The sequence below is a fragment of the Lotus japonicus genome, chromosome 6 (assembly GCF_012489685.1).
Source record: "Lotus japonicus ecotype B-129 chromosome 6, LjGifu_v1.2".
NCBI lineage: Eukaryota > Viridiplantae > Streptophyta > Magnoliopsida > Fabales > Fabaceae > Lotus > Lotus japonicus.
This window is the reverse complement of record NC_080046.1, coordinates 47691041-47711939: the sequence shown is the minus strand read 5'-3', so window position 1 is coordinate 47711939 and position 20899 is coordinate 47691041. Positions and strand designations below refer to the sequence as shown.

At 35.7% G+C, this 20899-nt stretch overlaps 1 protein-coding gene and 1 long non-coding RNA gene across 3 annotated transcripts; one reads left to right on the top strand and one right to left on the bottom strand.

Annotated features, from left to right (window-relative positions):
- Window positions 1-7512: 7512 nt before the first annotated feature.
- On the bottom strand, window positions 7513-11554 carry LOC130723479 (uncharacterized). 2 transcript variants are annotated; one of them, XR_009014292.1, is made up of 4 exons: window positions 11268-11554; window positions 10322-10516; window positions 9654-9754; window positions 7513-8408 (listed from the first exon to the last, which is right to left on the bottom strand). It is a non-coding gene; the product is annotated as an uncharacterized LOC130723479 (long non-coding RNA). The 2 variants fall into 2 exon arrangements; XR_009014291.1 differs by having other exon boundaries at window positions 7513-7876; window positions 11268-11551.
- A 741-nt stretch (window positions 11555-12295) lies between these two features.
- Window positions 12296-16861, top strand: LOC130722485 (probable polygalacturonase). Its single transcript, XM_057573228.1, has 5 exons — window positions 12296-12833; window positions 15118-15238; window positions 15401-15575; window positions 15719-15789; window positions 16088-16861. Exons 1-5 carry the CDS (start codon window positions 12522-12524, stop codon window positions 16729-16731), a joined length of 1323 nt encoding a protein of 440 aa, XP_057429211.1. The 5' UTR covers window positions 12296-12521; the 3' UTR covers window positions 16732-16861.
- Window positions 16862-20899: the final 4038 nt, after the last annotated feature.

Here is a 20899-nt window from a genome sequence, read left to right as displayed (position 1 = left end):
CCTCACCTCATTGTAGGAATTTGATTAAATTCCTTATGGAAGTAGGAGATTGGGAGTAGAAGTAGCAAAAGACAATAAGGAAAGAAGAAGATAAAGTCCCAAACATAGAAACCCTTATTAGGACTCAATATTACAAAGAAACAATGTTCACAACTCACAATTATATAGCACGAAAACTATTAAACCTAGGCACTAGAACAACACAAATCAAGGGATGAGGGAATCAAACAGAATAAAGGAGATGAGAGGAGAACTACGTCTGATGGTGGAGTTAAAATTTGAAATGAACAGATGAGAGAATATGAGAGCGATGGTCGTTGACTTCGCGAGGAGGTGGCATCGCAAGTAAATACAAAGACGGTGGTGAGTCGGGGTGGAGGCTTCTCTTTTCGAAATGAGAGAGAGGGGAAGGAAATTAGGACAATTGATTTCGCGAGACATAACAAAGGCACAAAGTGGAAGACGAAAGTGAGGGAGAGAAGGGTAAGAAATTTGGGTTAAAAAAATTTAAGGTATATGTGTTTGAGTGTTCGGATTAAATTGAAATTCATATACTTGAATTCGCAATCCGAATCAAACACTTCAATTCCTCTTCTTTTTTGGTCAACCAATTCCTCTTCTTTCAAATTTGATTATACTTGTGAATCTGAACTAACTCATTATTTTGCATTCACATCAGTTCGGATCAATCATATTGGTCAAGTCGGTTTAGATTGGATCATGTGCACCCCACTAAAATGTTTAATGGAAACCAATCTTTTAATTATCAGGTCCATTATCACATAATTGGAACTGGTTGGAATACCAACCATTAGTGTTTGCTTATAAAAAACAAAACAAAAAACAACCGTTAATGTTTAGCACATAAATATACAGTAGAAAACTAGTCGTGTTATGAATTTATGGTATAAGAGTCCTTTTGTTCGTATTTTTGCTTTGCTATTGATATTATTATCACCCTTTTCATATGTTTTATTCACAATTCATATATTTCAAAATGTTTGTTTCAATGCATTTTTAAAATTTTTTTGGCTTAATCCTCATATTAGTCCCTGTCTTTGTGTCGCCGTCTGAACTAGGTCCTTGACCGGAAAAATTTGTGGTTTAAATCCCTCTCTTTTAAAAACGTATGGAGCAAGTCCTCGCCGGAGCTCGAAGCTCCGGCGAGTGATGATTTAGCGTGCTGACTGTGTAAATGATGCTTACGTGGATTTTAAAAAAATAAAAAAATTACACATAAGGAAAATAAATTAATTTAAAAACCCAAAATTAATTAAAAAAATCTAATCCCGAATTAATTAAAAAACCCAAAATTAATCAATTCATTTCCCAGAAATTCATCTCCTCCTTCATCTTCTCAAAAAAAGAAAAACCTAATTTCCTAATTCATCCAGAACCCCCAAATTCATCTCCTCCTCTTTCATCTTCTTAATCTTCTTCTTCACCATCAACATCATCAAAGACCCATGAAAACGACACCACCACCACCTGCAACCCCCACCTTCTACCCCTGAAAACCTGCAACCGACTGCAACTGATTGTCTGTGAGAGAAAAAAGGAAAAAGTGAAAGGAAATGGCGAGTGGTGTTGGTTGGCGACTTCGCGGTGGTGGTGAATCGTCAGATCTGGGCAAGGAGCGGCGGAGGTAGCTTATGGGTTTGGTTTCAGGGAGGCAGATCGGAGCCAAATCGAAGAGACCTAGGACCTGTGCACCGCTGCGCCAACAGTCGCGACCAACACCCAGACCTCTGTCGTGAGCTGCGTCTTCATCGAAGATGAACCCAGATTTGTGCAAGGAGGAAAGAACAAAACAATTCTGGGTTGCGGTGGATGGGGTTGCAGTGAGGTGGGTAGAAGATTGAGCAGGCTGCAGCAATACCCATGTGTGTCTGGGTTTTGAATCCTTGTTCTGGGTTTCCTCTGTTGGTTTGTGCACTGTTCTGGGTTCTTAATGCTAGTTCTGGGTTTCCTTTTAATTGAACGGGGTGGTTTTCTCCTACTTATGTGCATGAGTTGATTTTATGATTTGCAAGATCAAAATTAAGGTATGGTCAAACAAGATCCAAGCGACCAAGCCTCAACCGCCTTCATCTCCTCTCCCACTATTTTTGATGCCCATGGAAATAAAGCTTGCAACTTTAAAGTCAAACTTAGCAAAATTGGGTTTTGCCCTTACGCCTTCATCTCCCACTAGCTTTGAATATTTATCTTCTGGTTTATTCCCTTCAAATTGGTTTTTCCCTTATGCCAGTACCTTTATTTTAGATATATGAAGAATTTAGGGTATTTTTAATTATTGATTTTACCTTATCTGGTTGTGGGGTTTGATGGTGGAGGTTGAGTTGATGATGTCTGGCCAAAATTGATGAAGGGTGATGAGACAAAGATGAAGATGGATGATTTCAGATGATATGTTGTTGAAGATGATATGGTGGGTGGGTATGATGGGAGAGGGAGAAATATGAGAAGGTGGAGAAAATTTGTTAATTAAAGTACCCTGAAGTAAAAAATTGAGGAGGTTGAATTGTTTTAAAAAAATTGGGGTTTTAATTTTATTAATTTAATTTAATTTTCTGATATGTAATTTGTTTTTTATTTTTTATTTATTTTTAAAATCCACGTAAGCATCATTTACACAGTCAGCACGCTAAATCATCACTCGTCGGAGCTCCGGACTCCGGTGAGGACTTGCTCCATACGTTTTTAAAAGAGAGGGATTTAATCCACAAATTTTTCCGATCAGGGACCTGGTTCAGACGGCGACACAAAGACAGGGACTAATATGAGGATTAAGCCAATTTTTTTCTATATAAACTTTGATTTAATGAATTTTATCTCACATATACCTTTATATAACTAACCACAACAATTATCTATCTATCACATTCTTCTCTCCAAGGTAAATTAGTATATTTTACTAGTACGATAACCCGTGCGCTGCACGGAATTTTATGTTGAATTTTTTTAATAAATAAATTAGTTTTCATATATATGTAATTTTTAAATTATAAATAAGTCAAACGTGTATGAGTCAACTGTATGATAATATATGTAGAGAAAAATTGAATAAATACATGAAATTGAGTTGTATACATCAAACATGTCCAAAAACTTCGTGAAACACTACATTTTCAGTACTGACATGTTGTTTGTCCGACTCATCTAGTATATAAAGTTCAAGACCATTTCTTAAGCGTACTCGAGAGAGAGAGAGAGAGAGAGAGAGAGAGAGAGAGAGAGAGAGAGCTACATATAACTGACCATGAGTGAAGACAGGTCTCGGAAGGAAGATCTCAACCTGAGATAATGTTTATCCTTGGCTTTTGTTTATGGTCATCGTAGAGCATACTACAATTGAAAATTTTCTTCTTTTGAATTTAATTGAAAATTTGGAATAAGAAAGAATCAAGTTCATTCTTGAAATGTGCACTTTTTCATTAGCATTTGTTCCGTGATAACAGTTGCACCAATAACACGTTCACCTTGTTCATCCACAATTAACCTGTTTCCATTGCATAAGTATGTTGCTTGATCTATATTTTTCAAATACATGATTGGAGTACCAACTTTCAATAATAGTTTGTGGTTTCGGATTCCTGAACTTTTAGTGTCGTTCAAAAATTCTGTGGAGTACCTCGGATTTCAGAATACTCATCAGATCGCAAGGCAGAGTCAGAGCTCAGATATTCATGTTCTGGTGCAACTATCATGTTAAGCATGTAAGTGCTTATCATTTCAACAGCCTTCAGTGTATGGGCCAATATTGCTCTATCTTAAAGAATTGCGGATCTTTTATTTTGTGTGTAAGGTCAGGAAATGTATATTTAATCAATTACATTAATAGTTTTGGACTAATTGGGGTAAGCAGATCTGTCGGGATTTGAAAATCATACTCTCCTACTCTGGAATCAGGATGATCGTCATTTCCAATTTTAATAATCCAATATGCAAATTCTTTGATTTCCGTTGCTTCATCAGTTGTCTTAGCTGCGGTTAGCCGCATGTTCTTAGACAATTTCATAACTTTGCAATGCTTCCACAATGATGAAGAGTTTACAGTAGCTTCCACAACTTCATGTCAGCTTTCTCTAGTTATTACAGGTAGTATTTGTCTAAAATCACCTCCAAGTATTACTACTTCCCTTGAAAAGGTTTATGTACATTGTCTTCATTTTTCATCCTCATTAATTTGACTCACCTAGGCACAAAATGTTATTAATTTTGTTACATTGCACTAATTTTATCTCAATTTGGTGATAATCGCTAAATTACAACATAAAATAACTGACCCAGAAGATTTCTTGTTTCCTCCAATCCTATTCCTACCACCCATGGATGAAAATCCACATGAAGAACTACACTCTACTATCAACCACCCAAACAAAGAATTAAGAAGAACCACAACAATTTCAGGGAGAAAAAAGGAAGCATTTTAAGTTTGCGCGCCTATATCAAATTTCCCGAAAGAACCCATATCTTTTCTCCAAATGAGATCACGATGACCATGATCAAGCAATCCAAAATGATGACATCCCTTTCAAGCAATTTAACAAACACCTTCAGAGCATTATTGGCCCCATAAGGCTATCAGATAGTAAATAGACTATGTGTACACCACAACACAAAATAGGGCAGCCAAGATGGCAGTCAAATAGAGAAGTTAAGATCTATAATGTGCAATACCAAAATTCATTCATAGACTATGGGAACAAAAAGAAATTGATCTAACTATGGAACCTCGTATAGTTTGAAACCCTTTTGAAAAAGATTTGCAGAAAAATCATGATAGTTCTACAGTACCCACAAATTACACAATAAGAGAGTTTGGATTAATGTTCTTACAGAATAAGGGGAAATAATATATGAAATTAGATTAAATGAATAGTAAAAAAAACACAACCAAAACATCAGCAGAGAAATAAAGAATTAAAAACAAATGGTTGCAAAACATAATTTATTAGGTAAAATGAAGAATCAAACAGACAAATGAGAAGTAGCTTCCAATACATACATTAATCAAACAATATCATCTAAATTAAGTTTTCACTTACCCAGTAGAACTACTTCCCGCAGTCCCTGCACTCAAACTCAAAAATAAAAATTCAAGAACTCATGTCTTGCCTTCCACCTTTTGGAATGACCGGAAGAATTTTTCTGATGTCACCATGCACCAAGAACTACAACTTTACTGTCAAATGGCTTGTTCATGTTGCTTTCATCTTCCTATCTCATGATATCTCGCAAAGTCCTATCAAGTGCCTCGAAACAATTCCTATTTAACATAGTAGCTTCATTCCAAATGATCAATTTGGCACGCATGAGTAAATTTGCCCTTAAACTTCCTTGTTTGATGTTGCAAGTTTTGTCAGTTCCTTCATATCCATACAAAAAGAAAAATCAGTCACTATCAGACAACACTGACTGCATTATGTTGTCATATACACCCTTCCATACTGTTTGTTAGATAGGATGTGTGTTTAGTTGTCATTTCTTGTTTGTCGTAGTTGAGCTCATCTACTATGAACTTGTTTTGAAACTATTCCAAATCATCAAAAATCGGATAGGGAAGACAACTATGATCCTTTAGAGATTTATCATTCTGTTCCAATATTTTTGAGTTCATGTGTGAAAAATGGGCGAAAAAGGTATAGGCCAACGTAGGACAATGACTGGCCTTGACTTTTATTTATAGTCATTGCAAAGCATAAAACGATCGAAAATGACGTCTTTCAAACTTAAACGGGTAACCTGAGTCATATGGCACCATGTCCATTCTTGGAATGAAAATGTCATCTCCATTGTTAGTTCCTATTAGACAGTGACACGTGTAACATTTGTTCCAAGATCAGACACAATTAGTTGCGTCCCATTGCATAAACTGATTGCTTGATCTATATTTCTTAAAAGCATTATTGAAGCACCTACCTTCAATGTTATTTTGTGATTCGGTATTCCAGAGCATTAATATCATTTAAGAACTCAGTAGTAAACCACTTTGACTCTTGTTCAGTGTCCTCATCAGTATCAACTGGAAGTAATTCAAGGATAAAACCATTAATAGTCTCAACAGATTCCAAGGTAAGGCACAATATGCATCGTTCCTCCAAAAACTTGTCATTCTTCATGTTCTGCACCAAATTGGGAAATGTGAAATCAACCAGATCGAGAAGAGGATTTTCACTTGAATATTAAAAGATCTGCTAGAAATTTAATATCTGATTCACCACGCTTATTTGAATAGAAATCACCATCACCGATTTTGAGAATCCAGTCAACAACTTTTCTTATCTCTGATTCATGTTATGGTGATCATATTGTGCCTAATTTCATGTTTCTAGTAAGCTTTAGAAGTTTACAATGTTTCCAAAGATCATAAGAATTAACTGCAGCCGATACAATGTCTTGCCTTCCCCCTCTTGGAATGACCGGAAGAATTTGTTTGAAGTCACCACCAAGAACTACAACCTTACCGCCAAATGGCTTGTCCATGTTGCTTTCATCTTCTTGTTTCATTATATCTCACAAAGTCCTATCTAGTGCGTCGAAACAATTCTAATTTAACATATGAGTTTCATCCTAAATGATCAATTTAGCACGCAATGAAGCAATATAGTTCTTTCATCGATAGGAGCTTCATCCTAAGTAAATTTGCCCTTATACTACTTTGTTTGGTGTTGCAAGTAGTTCTTTCATCAATCTGAAAAGGAATGCAACATTTTGAATGTGTTGGTTCTTCCGTCGGGCAACAACAATGAAACAATACCACTCGAAGCTACATTCAGATAATCATACTCATTGAACGAATGGTTACATATAAAGTATTCCAAACGAAAGTTTTTTCCTATTCTCCCATATCCGTACAAAAAGAAAAATCCGCCATTATTAGACAACACTCACTACATGAGGTTGTCATATACACCATTTTATTCAGCTATCATCATATTTAGAAAGAATGCATGTTTAGTTGCAATTTCTTCTTTATTGTAGTTAAACTCTTCTACTATGAACTTGTTTTGAAACTAATCCACATCATCAAATATCAGATATGGTAAACAACTATGATCATTTAGAAATTTACCATTTCGTTGGATTTTTTTTCAAGAAAAAAACAAACACAAATTTTGCAACTAATCATCGTCTATACATAGATTTGAAAATGTCAACATAAAGTACAAATTAAAATGATTAATTAGATAACTGAGGTGATAAAATAAAATAAAAAACCTAAAAAAATAATATTTTGGAACAACCTGGTATTTGAAGTATTCACCTTCTTTATTTTTAGATTTTTTTATTCCATAAGAGTGTTTGAATGAAAGACACTTTGCTGAACTTTCCATAGAACAGAGCTTGAATTGTTTTTAGAGTTAAATGTAAATTTAAATTTCAAGTAAAGTATTCCCCCTAACTGTGAGACTTTTTACTCCGTATTTTAAATATAAACAAATGTCAAATATATGTTTTTTTCTAATCTACGTACAATATATTAGATTATCATAGATCAACGCATCATAGAAAAATGAATGAGGTTCCAGCCTTAAGTCTTGGCACTAAAAAGATAGGAAAAATTTATACAAACAACCAAGAAGAATTTCAAACCCATCGGCAGATTTCACATTAACAGAGAAGGAAACAAAATCACAAATTATCACCTATTCACTTAGATAGATCAGCAATACATTAGAACTTAAAGTGCTACACTAATTTAGCTACCCCCAACACTCATTTTTGAATTGAACAAAAATCTTAGATTATTATCTACCCTCTAGCAGCTTGATGATTTCAAATTATGGGACCAATCAACACGGCTCCTAGTTTAAATTATCTACCTTCTTTTCATGCTGCTTCTTCTTCTTGATGACATACAACCATCTTCCTGCATGCATGGTCAATATGAGAGTCCAATGTATCATAGAACATGATGATGGTTAAAGCAAAACATTGATTCTATATACTGATAGATAGAATGATACTCTTGAAAGAGAATAATTACTGCAACGATACTATGAAAACATGTATATTTCTCTAATGCTACTACCAGAGCAAGAATTACATAAACACAACATAATCCAGCTAATCAGTGAACATGGTTCTAACAACTTGACCAGACTTATTGGTCTATGCAAATGGATGGATAAATTCATCAATCACATCATTCAGGCTCTTGGTCGCGTTTACCCATTCTAAAACCATATATAAACAAAACCAAAAAGAACGTTGTTGAGATTATGTGAGAATACACTGAACAATTTGTTTGTGAGTTGTGACTCTAGCAACCTCAAAGTAGGCTTGAATTCAAGGTCTCTTAGCCAATGGAAAGACTTGAAAAGTGCAAAATCATCAGTTCCCATAGGGCTCATTAGAATAGGAACCAAGAATGCATCATTAAGAATTGATGTAAGAAGAAGCTGTAAAAATGAATATGGATGATAATTAATATAAACAAAAAGTACAAACTCTGTTTCTCATAAATGAAAAAAAAGTAAGACTGGCTTGAGAACCAATGACAACAAATCTAATTAAGCAATACTTAGACCATTCAAGAGAATCAAAATAAGGAGGCTTTGTGTGATTAGTCCGATCAATTAAGAACATAAAGTCAATATAGGCTATATATATAAGAAGCCTTATAGTAGTAGTCAATAATTTGATTTTCTTTTTGATAATAAGCTAACATGGCATCAAAACTTCAACACAATAAGTAGTCAATTCTTATTGACCATAGTATTATAATGCCTTGTTCCAATGGATGTGGAAGTGGATGGTGACTAAATTACTAACTCAGTATTTATATGATCTGGAAGTGGATGGTGCTAGCTATACTATGATCAGTCCGTCAGTATAATACACTATGTGGTCTTCAGAATATATTATTTGACATATTAAATTGGTCCTAAACTTCTTGTTGTATGAAATGGATTCATATTTATATAATGTAATTTTAGTATTTCAATGCTATTAGTTTAAGAGATACAAAAACTCCAAAAACATGTTTTTCATCCACAAACAATTGGCCTTTTCTGCACAAAGAAGCAACATTTAAAGGCAAAACAACAATTCTTCATAAGAGGTTGGCATGATTATAGCAAGGAAAACAAAAAAAAAAGAGGGTGGAGGAAAGAGGAATCAAAAGGTTAAATACGAATGAAGCAAACACCAATCTCATCGATCATGAGATTACTGATCAGATGCAAGCGAAAGCGGAAGCCTTGGTCGAGCCCTCAGGATCGTAGAGAGAGAGCCAAGCTGCTCCTTTGGGCACTTCATACTATGAAGATTTGAGCCACTAATCGGTGCATCTATGCATTTTATCTAGCAAATTATTGCAAGGGAAACAGCCCAGATCAGCAAGTCAGAAACAAAGTACAGATGATCCCTCCCTCATCAACAATCTATATTTTTGATCGAATACATAACATGAGAAAAGCTAACTATAATTAAGAGTTGCAGCACAATATGAGCAGATCAATTAGTCATGAAAAACTAATGCTTCATAAAAGCAAGGAATGCACGGGTAATAAGCCAGAGAGGAAACACAGCTAGGAAAATAAAAGAAGAAAACACATAAAAGAATGGAAGGCTTGTAAAAGATGAACCATAGAGAAAACAGGTGAGGCTACCTTTACTTTGAGATTATTTTGTTATAGCCTTACCTTCTTTCATAACAGCTAAACTGCAACTGTGATATGTCGATTCTTCTCTTTTCTTGCCCCTGCATTGAAGCGAGCACCACCACCAGAAATCTGAAACAATCCTAGATAGAGAGCAACAGTAAAAAAAAAGAGTTTACAGCAAATGGAAAGAGAACACTGGAGCCAGATGAAGGGAAGAGATGGAGGGATGAAATAGGATGTTGCTATTAACAAAAAAACGCACGGCCAAAATTTTCGGGGAAAATAGGATTGGAATTTTAAATTGCATTTGAGCGGCTATTACACAAATCAGATTTAATTGAGCGTGATTAAGAGATAGAATTTCAAATTTAAAAAGTTGTTTTGAATGGAAAGAATAAATTAAATTTAGCAATTCATATAAGGAAACAAAATCAACAAATGGACACTAAAATTAGGGAATCAGCATAAAGGAATTAGAGATTAAGTATCCTTTTCAATTCAAAATTAATAAATGATTAAATTAAACTTATCAGCCAAGTAATCAATTAATGGAGGGAGTAATTTATGATCAAGAACAAATTCAAATTCAAAAACACTAAAGTCTAAGAGAAAAGACAATGAAGGATTAAGGTTTTTAGTAGGTCTGCCTACCATGGTGGCGGCACACAAGGATTAAGAAAATTAGACAATGAAAATGAAAATAGTACCCGAAAATGGAAGCAGTTTCAACTGCTTCAGATGTCATAGTGACACCATGCAGTCTCAAGCCCTACAACTGCAAGCCAAAACCAAAGAGGGAATGAATGATTAAACCTTCTTGCTACTTGGGTTCTGAAGCTTGATCCACCTTCCATCAGACACGTCATATTTCACTTTGGAAAGATCAAACCTCCTTCAAAGCACTGAAAACAGGCACAGATGCACGCATTGAAAATATTATTTACCGAAGAAAATACACCTTAGTGATTGTTAAAAGGTAAAAGGAACTGTACAGATTTCACAGAAAAAAAAGGTAAAAGGAACTGGACAGATTTTACATGAGAGACAGATACCTAACACATACAAAAAATTAATCAATTCATAGACTCAAACAATTCAAATTTAGAGTAATTGCAAGTGATTCAACACAATGAAAAAAGGAACCCAGAAACGAAGGAATCAAGATGCGAACAAAAGCCACCAGAAGTCATGAACAATAAAAACCCAAACTTACTTCATGAAGATTTGGAGAACTAAAAAAACGTACCTTGAAATGATTAAAGCACCTGGTCAATTCAAATTATGAGATTGAGTATCCTTTTCAATTCAAATTACACATCATAATCATGACATGGCATATTCCATTAGCATTGCACCAGCAAAAAGAATTTCCAGTGATTTAACCCAAAGAGAAAAAAAAAACCCAGAATCCAAAATAAGCATAGAGTAACAAAAACAAATTAATACAGGTAGAAAGAATCAAGTTGCGAACAGAGGGTTCATGGCCACGAGAAAGAGCATCTCGGGAAGGAAAAGAGGAATCTGTGTAATTTCAATCTTCACCAGTCACCGAATCTATGTAATTTCAATTCACAAACATAGTAATTGTAACAATAAAAGGTTGAGAGAACAGAAAAAATCGATGAAATATAAAAAATGAAGAAGGAAATGAACCTGGTCGCTAGAATCAGGAACAAATTTGAAGCTGCTGAGGAGGTGGCCATCGATGACGAAGGAACGCTTCCGAGAGAATTGAATCTGCTGTTAGAAATCCTCATTGGATGCGTTCAAATCAGATTGAAAACGGGTGAGAGAAAATATGAGAGAGAGAAGTGAAATTAAAGAGGGTGAAAGGAAGAAGAATGAAAGAGGGGGAAGGAGAAAGGAATGACAGGGACGGCGTTGGTGAGGGTAAACTGGAAGAGATGAATTGAGGTTTGAAACGGCAGCTCATTTTATTTTTCCATATTTGTTCCTTTTTTTTTTTTTTTTTTTTGGTACATCGGAAAGATAAATTGCACCCGTCAGGAATCGATCCCTGGACCATCCCCTACCCAACCCATATGTCCCCCAGCTCCTACCACTTGAGCTATCCTACGGAAGCCATATTTGGTTTTTAATTAAAAATTTAATATTTACTTAATATGTGGGCAAAACTGGGTACTAATTAATATTGACAAAACCATGTATGAATAAAGACAAAACCGTGTGCTATTGACATTTCTAATTAATGATTCAATGATTTCGACCAATCAAAATGCAAGGATTTGGACCAATCAGCTAAGGACATGTGGAAAATAGGTGAAACCAACCAATAGAGTTGTGACATGTGGAAATTAAATTACAGTACGGCCCACTTTGGTGGATAGGCTTTATATATTATTAAGATTACTAAAATAATATTAATAAGATATATTAATCAAATAATAGTATCATTAATCGACATTTTACTCTTCTTTATGTTACACCCTTAAATAAAAATAATATAGAGCGAAGGTAATAGTTTTTTTTTAACTCAGCGAAGGTAAGGGTTAATATGAGTCTATAGGGGTCATGTGATATCGTGGTATGATAATTAAAATATATACTTCATTCTCATAGTGAGATCATACCTCAAACCTTATGGTTGAGGAAGTTTAGTTAGCTAACTGAATCTGATAAATGGTATTCCAAACTTCATTTTTTTTTTCTTCATCGGAAAATTTCCAAACTTCATTTCTATATACTTTTTTTCATTTTACTATTTGCTTTAGGTTATCCATTAAAATTCGAATTAATTGATCAAAGGGTGAAAAAAAGAGGTTCACAGTTCACAGACAGATTCGTTTCTCTCTTTCAAGCACTGCTTTATTAAATGCTGCTACATCCTCCTCATCAATCCACACCCACTCCACTTCCCTCTCCTCCATCAATCCCAATTTCCAAGACATGCTTCTCTCACTCTTCTTCTTCTCCCTCTGCTTCGCCGGTGGTTACTCCGACCCGGTAACATGCTCCGGCATAGTCCCGCACCGCCAGCGCACCGACACCATTTCCATCACCGATTTCGGCGGTGTCGGCGACGGCCGGACGCTCAACACGAAGGCGTTCAGGGAGGCGATTTACCGGATTGAGCACGTGAGGAGGCGCGGTGGGACTCTGCTTTTCGTGCCGCCAGGGGTTTACTTGACGGAGAGCTTCAATCTTACCAGTCACATGACTCTTTATCTTGCTGCTGGTGCTGTTATCAAAGCTACACAGGTAGATAGATACCTCTCTCGTCTCTACCTAGCTAGCTATAATCACTGTTCACATTTTGAAAATTTGAAGCTATACTAGTACTACTTCTCACTATAATTGTTGATTTTTCAGCTTCAGAATTGAATCAATTAATTATAAAATGGGTTTCAAACATGGAGAATGTGTTTTAGAATCACTTCTTGAAAAATTTCTTTTACTAGCTTCTTTTGTTTAGTGTGTGTTTGGATTAAGGTTAGCAAAATTGATTCAGACGAAAATTGTTTCTAGTAAAATTGGGTTGGTAAATCTAAGCTAAAAGCCTAAAATGATGTGATTTGTGTTTAGATATCTTTATGAAAAAAGTGGGTTTTGTAAGGTAGTGTTGTTATGAAATTCGGTTGTAAAATCTCGGAATTGATTATGTTTAACACGAAATAACTATTTGTTGTGACAAGTGGAATTGATAATGTAGAATTGATGTTGTTTTAGTGGTGCACCCAAATAATCACATATCATTTCAAGTGGTTAAAACTTAAAATTGATTGTAATTTGTAACCTAGTTGAATGGGTTTCAAAGAATTGATTGTGGTTTCCAAACATTTCAACTGGTTATGATTTTTGGCAACTTGGGTAATTGGGTTTAGATTTGATTTGACACAATTTAAGTAAATAATGTATTTTATTAGAAATAAAAAACTGAATAATGAACAATTAAGATTTTCTTAATTTTACTATAGAAGTGTACCATTTTATTATCAATCTAGAGAATTAATTTTCTAATCAACATGTGAGGAAAATTGTCAATGGGTGTCAGTGAATTGTTGAGATCTTATTAATTCTCTTATAATAATTTATTTTAGAAGTGTGTCGGTTTTGTAGCAGTCCCAATTACAATCAGAAGAAGTAATGCGAAGCGAGAAACGATTTGATGAAATCGCAGACATAATTAAGTTTAAGACCGAATTGCACATGAAGAGTTTTTTTTTAGAATATATTTTTATTAGTTTTTTTGTGAAAGATTAGTAAACTTAAAGTAATAACACGTGGATTAGTAAATATTTGTCTTTTTGGATGAATTTGATGAATACTACTAAAATAATGATTATTTTAGATTATCATTTGATGAATATAAATTGTCTGAGCAATTTGTGATACATGATATAATTCCTCTTTTAGCATTAGTGATCTGATTCTCTGAGCATTACGTAGACCCCACCTGACACCAAAATCAAAGTGATAAAGACTAATAGGTATTGGTATGCAATAGTTTTCATTCATGTTATGAACTCTTCACAAACTGCCAAATGACAGCATATTTTGATTATTTTCTGTAAATTTAAGCAGACCCACGCAATTAAATGTGGACTATAATTTAAAGCCGTTCAGCTGAGAAGAAAACTTTATGGTTCAATACTTGTGGGGTAAAAAATATAATGATGAGAAATCGAGAATAATCAAAGGAGCAACAATTTTATATGATTCATGTGTCTGCTAGGTTTTCAGGTTATGTAATATGTATTATGAGTTATGTCAATTGGTATATGGATGATGTATGGTTGGTTGGTTGTATGGAGTTAGGCTTATAGATAATGGATTGTCGGAAACAATCCATCTCCATGAATTATGGTGGGCCTGAGGCTGAAAGGATGAAAAGTAATGGTGGGTCTGTGGTTCTGCATTGCTGCATGTGCATGGTAGTCATAGCATTAACAATTGCTATGTGTGACAGCTGTTTTCTTTTGCCATTCCTTATTATGCCAGTGCATGAACGATGTAGATATGATTCACTTGTTTAAATAACAAAATCTGAAGTGAAGGGGGTATTATTTTATAAATTGATGTAAAAGCTAATTTTGAGTACAATTCGTGTGTGCTTGTGTCGGTAGCAGTTTTTAATTTAAAAGCAGCATATTATCATTGATCTCACCATGCTACTGCAAAATGCATAGTTACTTATGACCTTTCTGCAAAATCAATTATAGATTCATACTCAAAAGTACCTGCCAGGTGGAATCAGTTCCAGACCTTTGTGTGTTCCAAAATTCTAGATACGCGGTGTTAAAACTTAAAACTATCAAAATCAAAATCAAACACACTTGGAATGTGTATATGTTAAATCATAAATTCTTATGTTATGCTGCAAGAATAAGATCTGAAGTGAATGCTCAAAGTTCTTCCTTTTAAAACAGTTAATTGTTTGTATCTGAGAAAAAGAATACATGATAATGAGAAAGCGCCAGATGAACAGAGTTTTTTGTTTCTTTTAACCACACATTTTAATGTTATTCCTCTCTTCATTCTTTAGGAGTTGGGGAATTGGCCTTTAATTGCACCTTTACCATCTTATGGAAGAGGAAGGGAACGCCCTGGAGGAAGATATGTGAGTTTTATCCACGGAGATGGAGTCAGAGATGTAGTCATCACAGGTTCGTATCAAATTTTTCACACTTTCTGAAGAAAAAAAAATCATTTCTGACCTGATTTTGTGATTTATTAATGAAAATGCTACTGCATAGCCATAATTTTAAAGTGTGCAAGTTTATTTATGCCTTTCTAATTGATGGGATTCTTTACTCATGTTTTCACAGGTGAGAATGGGACAATTGATGGGCAAGGAGATGTGTGGTGGAACATGTGGAGGCAGAGAACCCTACAATTTACAAGACCTAACCTGGTTGAATTTGTGAATTCCAGAAACATTATTATATCAAATGTGATTTTCAAAGATTCTCCCTTCTGGAATATACACCCTGTTTACTGCAGGTATAATGCAGTCAAATTTATACTAATCTTTTACAATATTTTCATTTTCTTGATTACAACTATGTTAAGACACACTAAAAGGGATCAAAGAGGCGTAGCTTTCTTCCTGGAATCTAATTTCAAACTTCCTTCCTTCTTTGCAGCAATGTTGTTGTTCGATATGTCACAATTTTGGCTCCTCGTGACTCTCCTAATACTGATGGAGTTGATCCAGGTAAATACTGTCTAAATAAGCCATCTTAGTGCAATCATTGTAGTAGTGACAAATAGCCTATAAACCACTGAAGTTGTGAAATATTGATTCTTTAAGTGTAGAAATAAGTAGCATAAGAGCTGGCAAGTATCATATCAAGATATAAGACCTATACTTGTTGTTTGCTTGCTGAATAGAAGTATAAATAAGTAATATAACACTGTCAAATGTCATGTAGTTATCATGGAACTACCCTGGGGTGGTTTGACAAGTAAATAAAGCCTTTATATTCAATCATCTATTCAATTCATTTATGCAGATTCAAGTTCCAATGTCTGCATAGAGGATTCCTATATATCTACAGGAGATGATCTTGTGGCTGTGAAGAGTGGGTGGGATGAATATGGAATTGCATATGGTCGCCCTAGCTACGGTATCACCATCCGGCGTATAACAGGATCATCTCCATTTGCGGGAATCGCAATCGGAAGCGAAACCTCCGGTGGGGTGGAGAATGTACTTGCTGAGCACATCAACCTGTTCAACATGGGAGTTGGTATCCACATCAAGACAAACAGTGGCAGGGGAGGGCTTATCAAGAACATAACAATGTCTCATGTCTACATCGAGGAGGCAAGGCAGGGTATAAAAATTGCAGGTGATGTTGGGGACCATCCAGATGAAAAATTTAACCCTAATGCTCTACCAGTTGTTAAAGGTATCACAATTACGAATGTTTGGGGTGTGAGGGTTCTTCAGGCAGGTTTGATAAAAGGATTGAAAAATTCCCCATTCACTGATGTCTGTCTCTCTGAAATCAACCTTCACGGCATGTCGGGACCTAGATCCCCCCCTTGGAAGTGTTCTGATGTGTCTGGATTTGCTCATCAGGTTAGCCCATGGCCATGCTCTCAGCTCAGCAGCCAAGAGACTGGATCATGTGCCAGTTTCTCCCGAGATTAGAGAATTTCCATCCTTCTGAGTATTGTATTATAGTAGTAATTGAGTGCTATTTTATTTGATTTATTACAATGAAAGGCAAGAAGCCCCCTTTTGAATTATATGATATAATATGCATCTAAATTGAGTCAAATGTTGAGGTTCATGTGTCAAATTCATGCATTAATTGTGGGAGCCAAACCTTGAAATCTTGATGGTTGATGATCAGGTGGTTCAGTATGTAATAATTGCTCATTAGTCATTAATTCTATAATAATAGATGGAAACAAAAAAGGTCGATATTCACTAATCACAAGAGTTCTTTGTAAAATCAAAGTCATGAAACATGGTCACAACTCACAAGAATGCGATTTCTAAGCCCAGATTTAGCACATGTGTAATGTTTTATATGTACCCAACCTTTGTCCATTTTATCCATTTATTTATTTATTTTAATATTGGTTAAGAATAATTTAGGGTGCAAATGTGTGCTAACCCTAATTGTAAGCACCCTCAATCAGGCTTCACTACATGCACCATCCATGGATCCCACTAGGATGCATTATAGACTTAAGTTGTTGTAAATTTTGTAATAAGCACTAATGGGCATGGAGGAGCAATCCTGTTCTTCATGCAGATTCAGTATGGTTGAGAAAATTAGCCAAATCAAAGCATAAGTCATTGGTTTTCTTTTAGATAAGCCAAAATTGAATTAAAAGGCACAAGGGGTGCCACCCGGTTACAGAGAAAGAAAGAGCAGACAGCAAACAGAAAAGAGGGGAAAGAACAATTGCTAAAACAGTAAATACATAGAAGCTAACAAAGTGCCTACAATCAAGGGGTACAGCAGCAAAGACCCATCGAAAGCAGAGCATAGGCAGGGCGAAATTAACAGAAGAACACCTCCAGAGAAGAGAAACACACACTAGCACTTTCTTCAATCAACCAAGTACCCTGTCAACGGCTAATTATGTCCCAAAGGCACCATTCCAAAAGCCAAGATTGGCTTAAATCAGTACCAGCCCATTCAAAACTAGTCAAGGGAAATAACAAAATACCAGTGCACCCAAATTGAATTGAAATTCAATTCCTGTATCAGGGATTAACCCACCATCCTTATGCACAGTTCTGGTTGGGATATCCATTCATAAATGGAGAACTGAAATCCTTTCATTCTACCTGTTGCCCAGTGCCAGGCTCTGGTAATTGCTCCTTCTAAAACCGCATCCTCCTTAGCCATCCCTCCTCTGAAAATAATCTGATTTCTGATCAGCCATAGAGACCAAGTCACAGCAAACCAGATGATTTTGAACAACACATTCTGTTTCGCATTGAAGCCAACAAAGTAGTGCTGTAAGAGATGAAGTCTACAGGATCCTGGTAATGCAGTATTCACACCAAATCATCGATAGCAATTTATCCAGACTTTGTCAGCAAAGGGGCATGAAATTAGGAGGTGATCACTCGTTTCATCTTTCTCAAGACATAAAGGGCAGCGTGCTTCGATAATAGAGCGAATTACCTTTCGTTTCAGCAGATTTATCCTCATTGGTATCCTATCCCACATCACTTTCCAGATGATAGCACATACGTTTGAGGGTGCCTTCGAGTTCCAGACTTCATTAAACACAGGTTCAACTTCCCCCACTGTTGGTGCTTGAAGTATCTTGTAGGCGGTCTGCACTGTAAAAGCACCATCTGGTTCTGCAATCCAGATCCTCTTATCAAGTGAACCTTCCTGTAGTGTCACTCCTTCAATTACTTGGTGAAGTCCTTCTACTAAAATTTGTTCTCGTGCACTCAACGCTCTACGCCATCTGAAATCCCACTGTTTTCTACCATTGAGCCAGATTCCCATATCACTTATGAACGCATTCTTCTGGGTGGATAAATGGAAGAGTTTCGGAAAGCAGGTCTTTAAATAAGTCATTGGTGGTAGTAGTACCAATAACACATGAGTTTGCATTAAAATGTGCCATTTTTTGTAAGCAAATAAAGTCCAGCACTATAACATATTCAATTAAAAATGAGATATCCCTCACTACAAAGTATGCGAAGTAAGCTTTCAAAATCAAAAAATCACCAACCATAGTGACTAGCTCACTTCGTCTCTTAACCATAAGGTGAGGGTTCTCACTAATAGGAATAAAGCGCATTTTGCAGTCAATCGTTTACCGTTTAGTGCGATCACTCACCATTAGGGGATAATCATTGATTTTTCTGTGTTTATTAGCTAATAACTACAAGCAAACCACAATCACAAGGTGAAGGTAATCCAAGTCCAACATATACTCATTTATCATCAACAACCAGTATAATAGTTTGTAGTAGCAGCAACAGCAACAAAGTATTATTCCATTAGGTTATACTTATACTAACAAAAACATAAAAAACTTCACTATCATCGAATCATTGGCATCAAAACCAGAACAGGTTCACGATGTTGATGATGATGATGATGTCTGTGAACTGTGGGCATTGTAGCGAACGATCATCTCCGGGAGCCTCGGGACCCCACCGTGAGACCTCATACACGGTGGGCGAGCGGCGCCTCTAAGCCAGATGGCGTCGTTGCGGTCGCAGGGGGATGGCCGCAACGGACGGTGAGGGAGGCCGTGAGTGAGTGGTAGAGGTTTGAGTTCGGCAAGGCGGTCGAGTTGATAGCGGGCGTGGGAGATGATGGTGAAGAGGAAGATGAAAACAATGAAGGAAACAGCAACTTTGTCCTCCATGGCTTCAAGTGGGGAATTGAGTTTGGTGCCCCACCCCTTAGGCTTTGCACCCCACCTTATTAAATACGGAATTTAAAGTTCCTTATCAATACGGAAAATAAAATTCCGTATCTGTTTTAGTATATAATGAGTGGTTGAAAATGTGACACGCATGCTTAAATACAGTACGGAATTTTAAGTTCCGTATTCAATAGGGAGAATACGGAATTTTAAATTCCGTATTTAATAAAGTGGGGTGCCAAGCCCCATAGGTGGGGTGCCAAACCCAACTCTCCTTCAAGTGTGGAATTTGGTGTTGAGACTAATCACTTATATTTGTAACCTAAAACACGTTTCTACCCTTTCATTTTATTTATTGCAATTATAACTACAATTTACACAATTTATAAAAATATCCAACTACGTTTACGTTTTGTTACTTCACATATCAAATCAAAGTCCCGGCGACTATTTGGTTTTCAGTTAGGAAGTCCATTTGAAACATCGAAATACGAGATCACCATTCACCCAACTGAAAACCAAATAAGCTCTACGGGGTCTAGATTCATTCTTAATTTTTACAATAAAATATATTTTTTTTAAAACATAATCAAAGATGTTAAATTTTAGTGTGTGAATTTATATATTGTCTACACTTTAAATCTAAGTAGATAATATTTGAGACTCTTACTTAAAAGGACATTTTAGAAATAGAACGCGACTATGAGGGGTGATCATGGGGCTGATTTTAATAGTTTAAAATACTAAAATGTTCAACAAGTTATATAGTGGCGATCTATTAATATGATCACAGCAACAACACAAACAATACACCTTTACGAACCAGAACCTGCAATAAAACAAGTTGAGTCGCGAAAATCAATTCGCTGTCATTGAGAGTTTTATACGGGTCCCCTAGGATTAAACAACCTCTTCCGATAAATCGGGTGATAGAATTAGCGAGATTAACTTCTTATTCTTATTATGCCCAAGGAGTAAAGGAAGTAGAAGGGAGAGAAAGGTGAGGAAATGTTGCTGATATGTGTTTTTTTCATATGAGAAATAGACTTTGTATTTATAGGCAAAGACTTTGTGAATAACAAAATAGTGGATAACATAAATGTGGGCGCCAGAAATTAAATAATGGACGGCAAGCTTTTAATCAAAGGGGGTAACACACTAAACAAGGATGATACAATCTAGGTTAGATGGTAGCATTTATTTTCGACAGTGAACACATGTAAAGTGTGTTTTGAACTTTTAAATACACAAATTTCCAATAAAAATAATGAGGAATAGAAGTAACGTAGAAAATTTAGTATTGTAATCAACTAATCATAATTAAAATCATCGTAGAATATCTCATGAAGGAAGCTGAGGCGTGAGTGATGGCACTATACCAAACACAGGAAATCACCAGGACTATTAAACACAGTTCAACAACAATTGGTATATCTACACGTACTTTTGAAATTCCAGAA

Excerpts from the sequence above, each read along its gene's own strand:
- LOC130722485 (XM_057573228.1), top strand. The coding sequence starts at position 12,522 with ATGCTTCTCTCACTCTTCTTCTTCTCCCTCTGCTTCGCCGGTGGTTAC. Across the intron at positions 15,239-15,400 it reads CAGAGATGTAGTCATCACAG|GTGAGAATGGGACAATTGAT; the intron begins GTTCGTATCAAA and ends ATGTTTTCACAG. Across the intron at positions 15,576-15,718 it reads ATACACCCTGTTTACTGCAG|CAATGTTGTTGTTCGATATG; the intron begins GTATAATGCAGT and ends CCTTCTTTGCAG.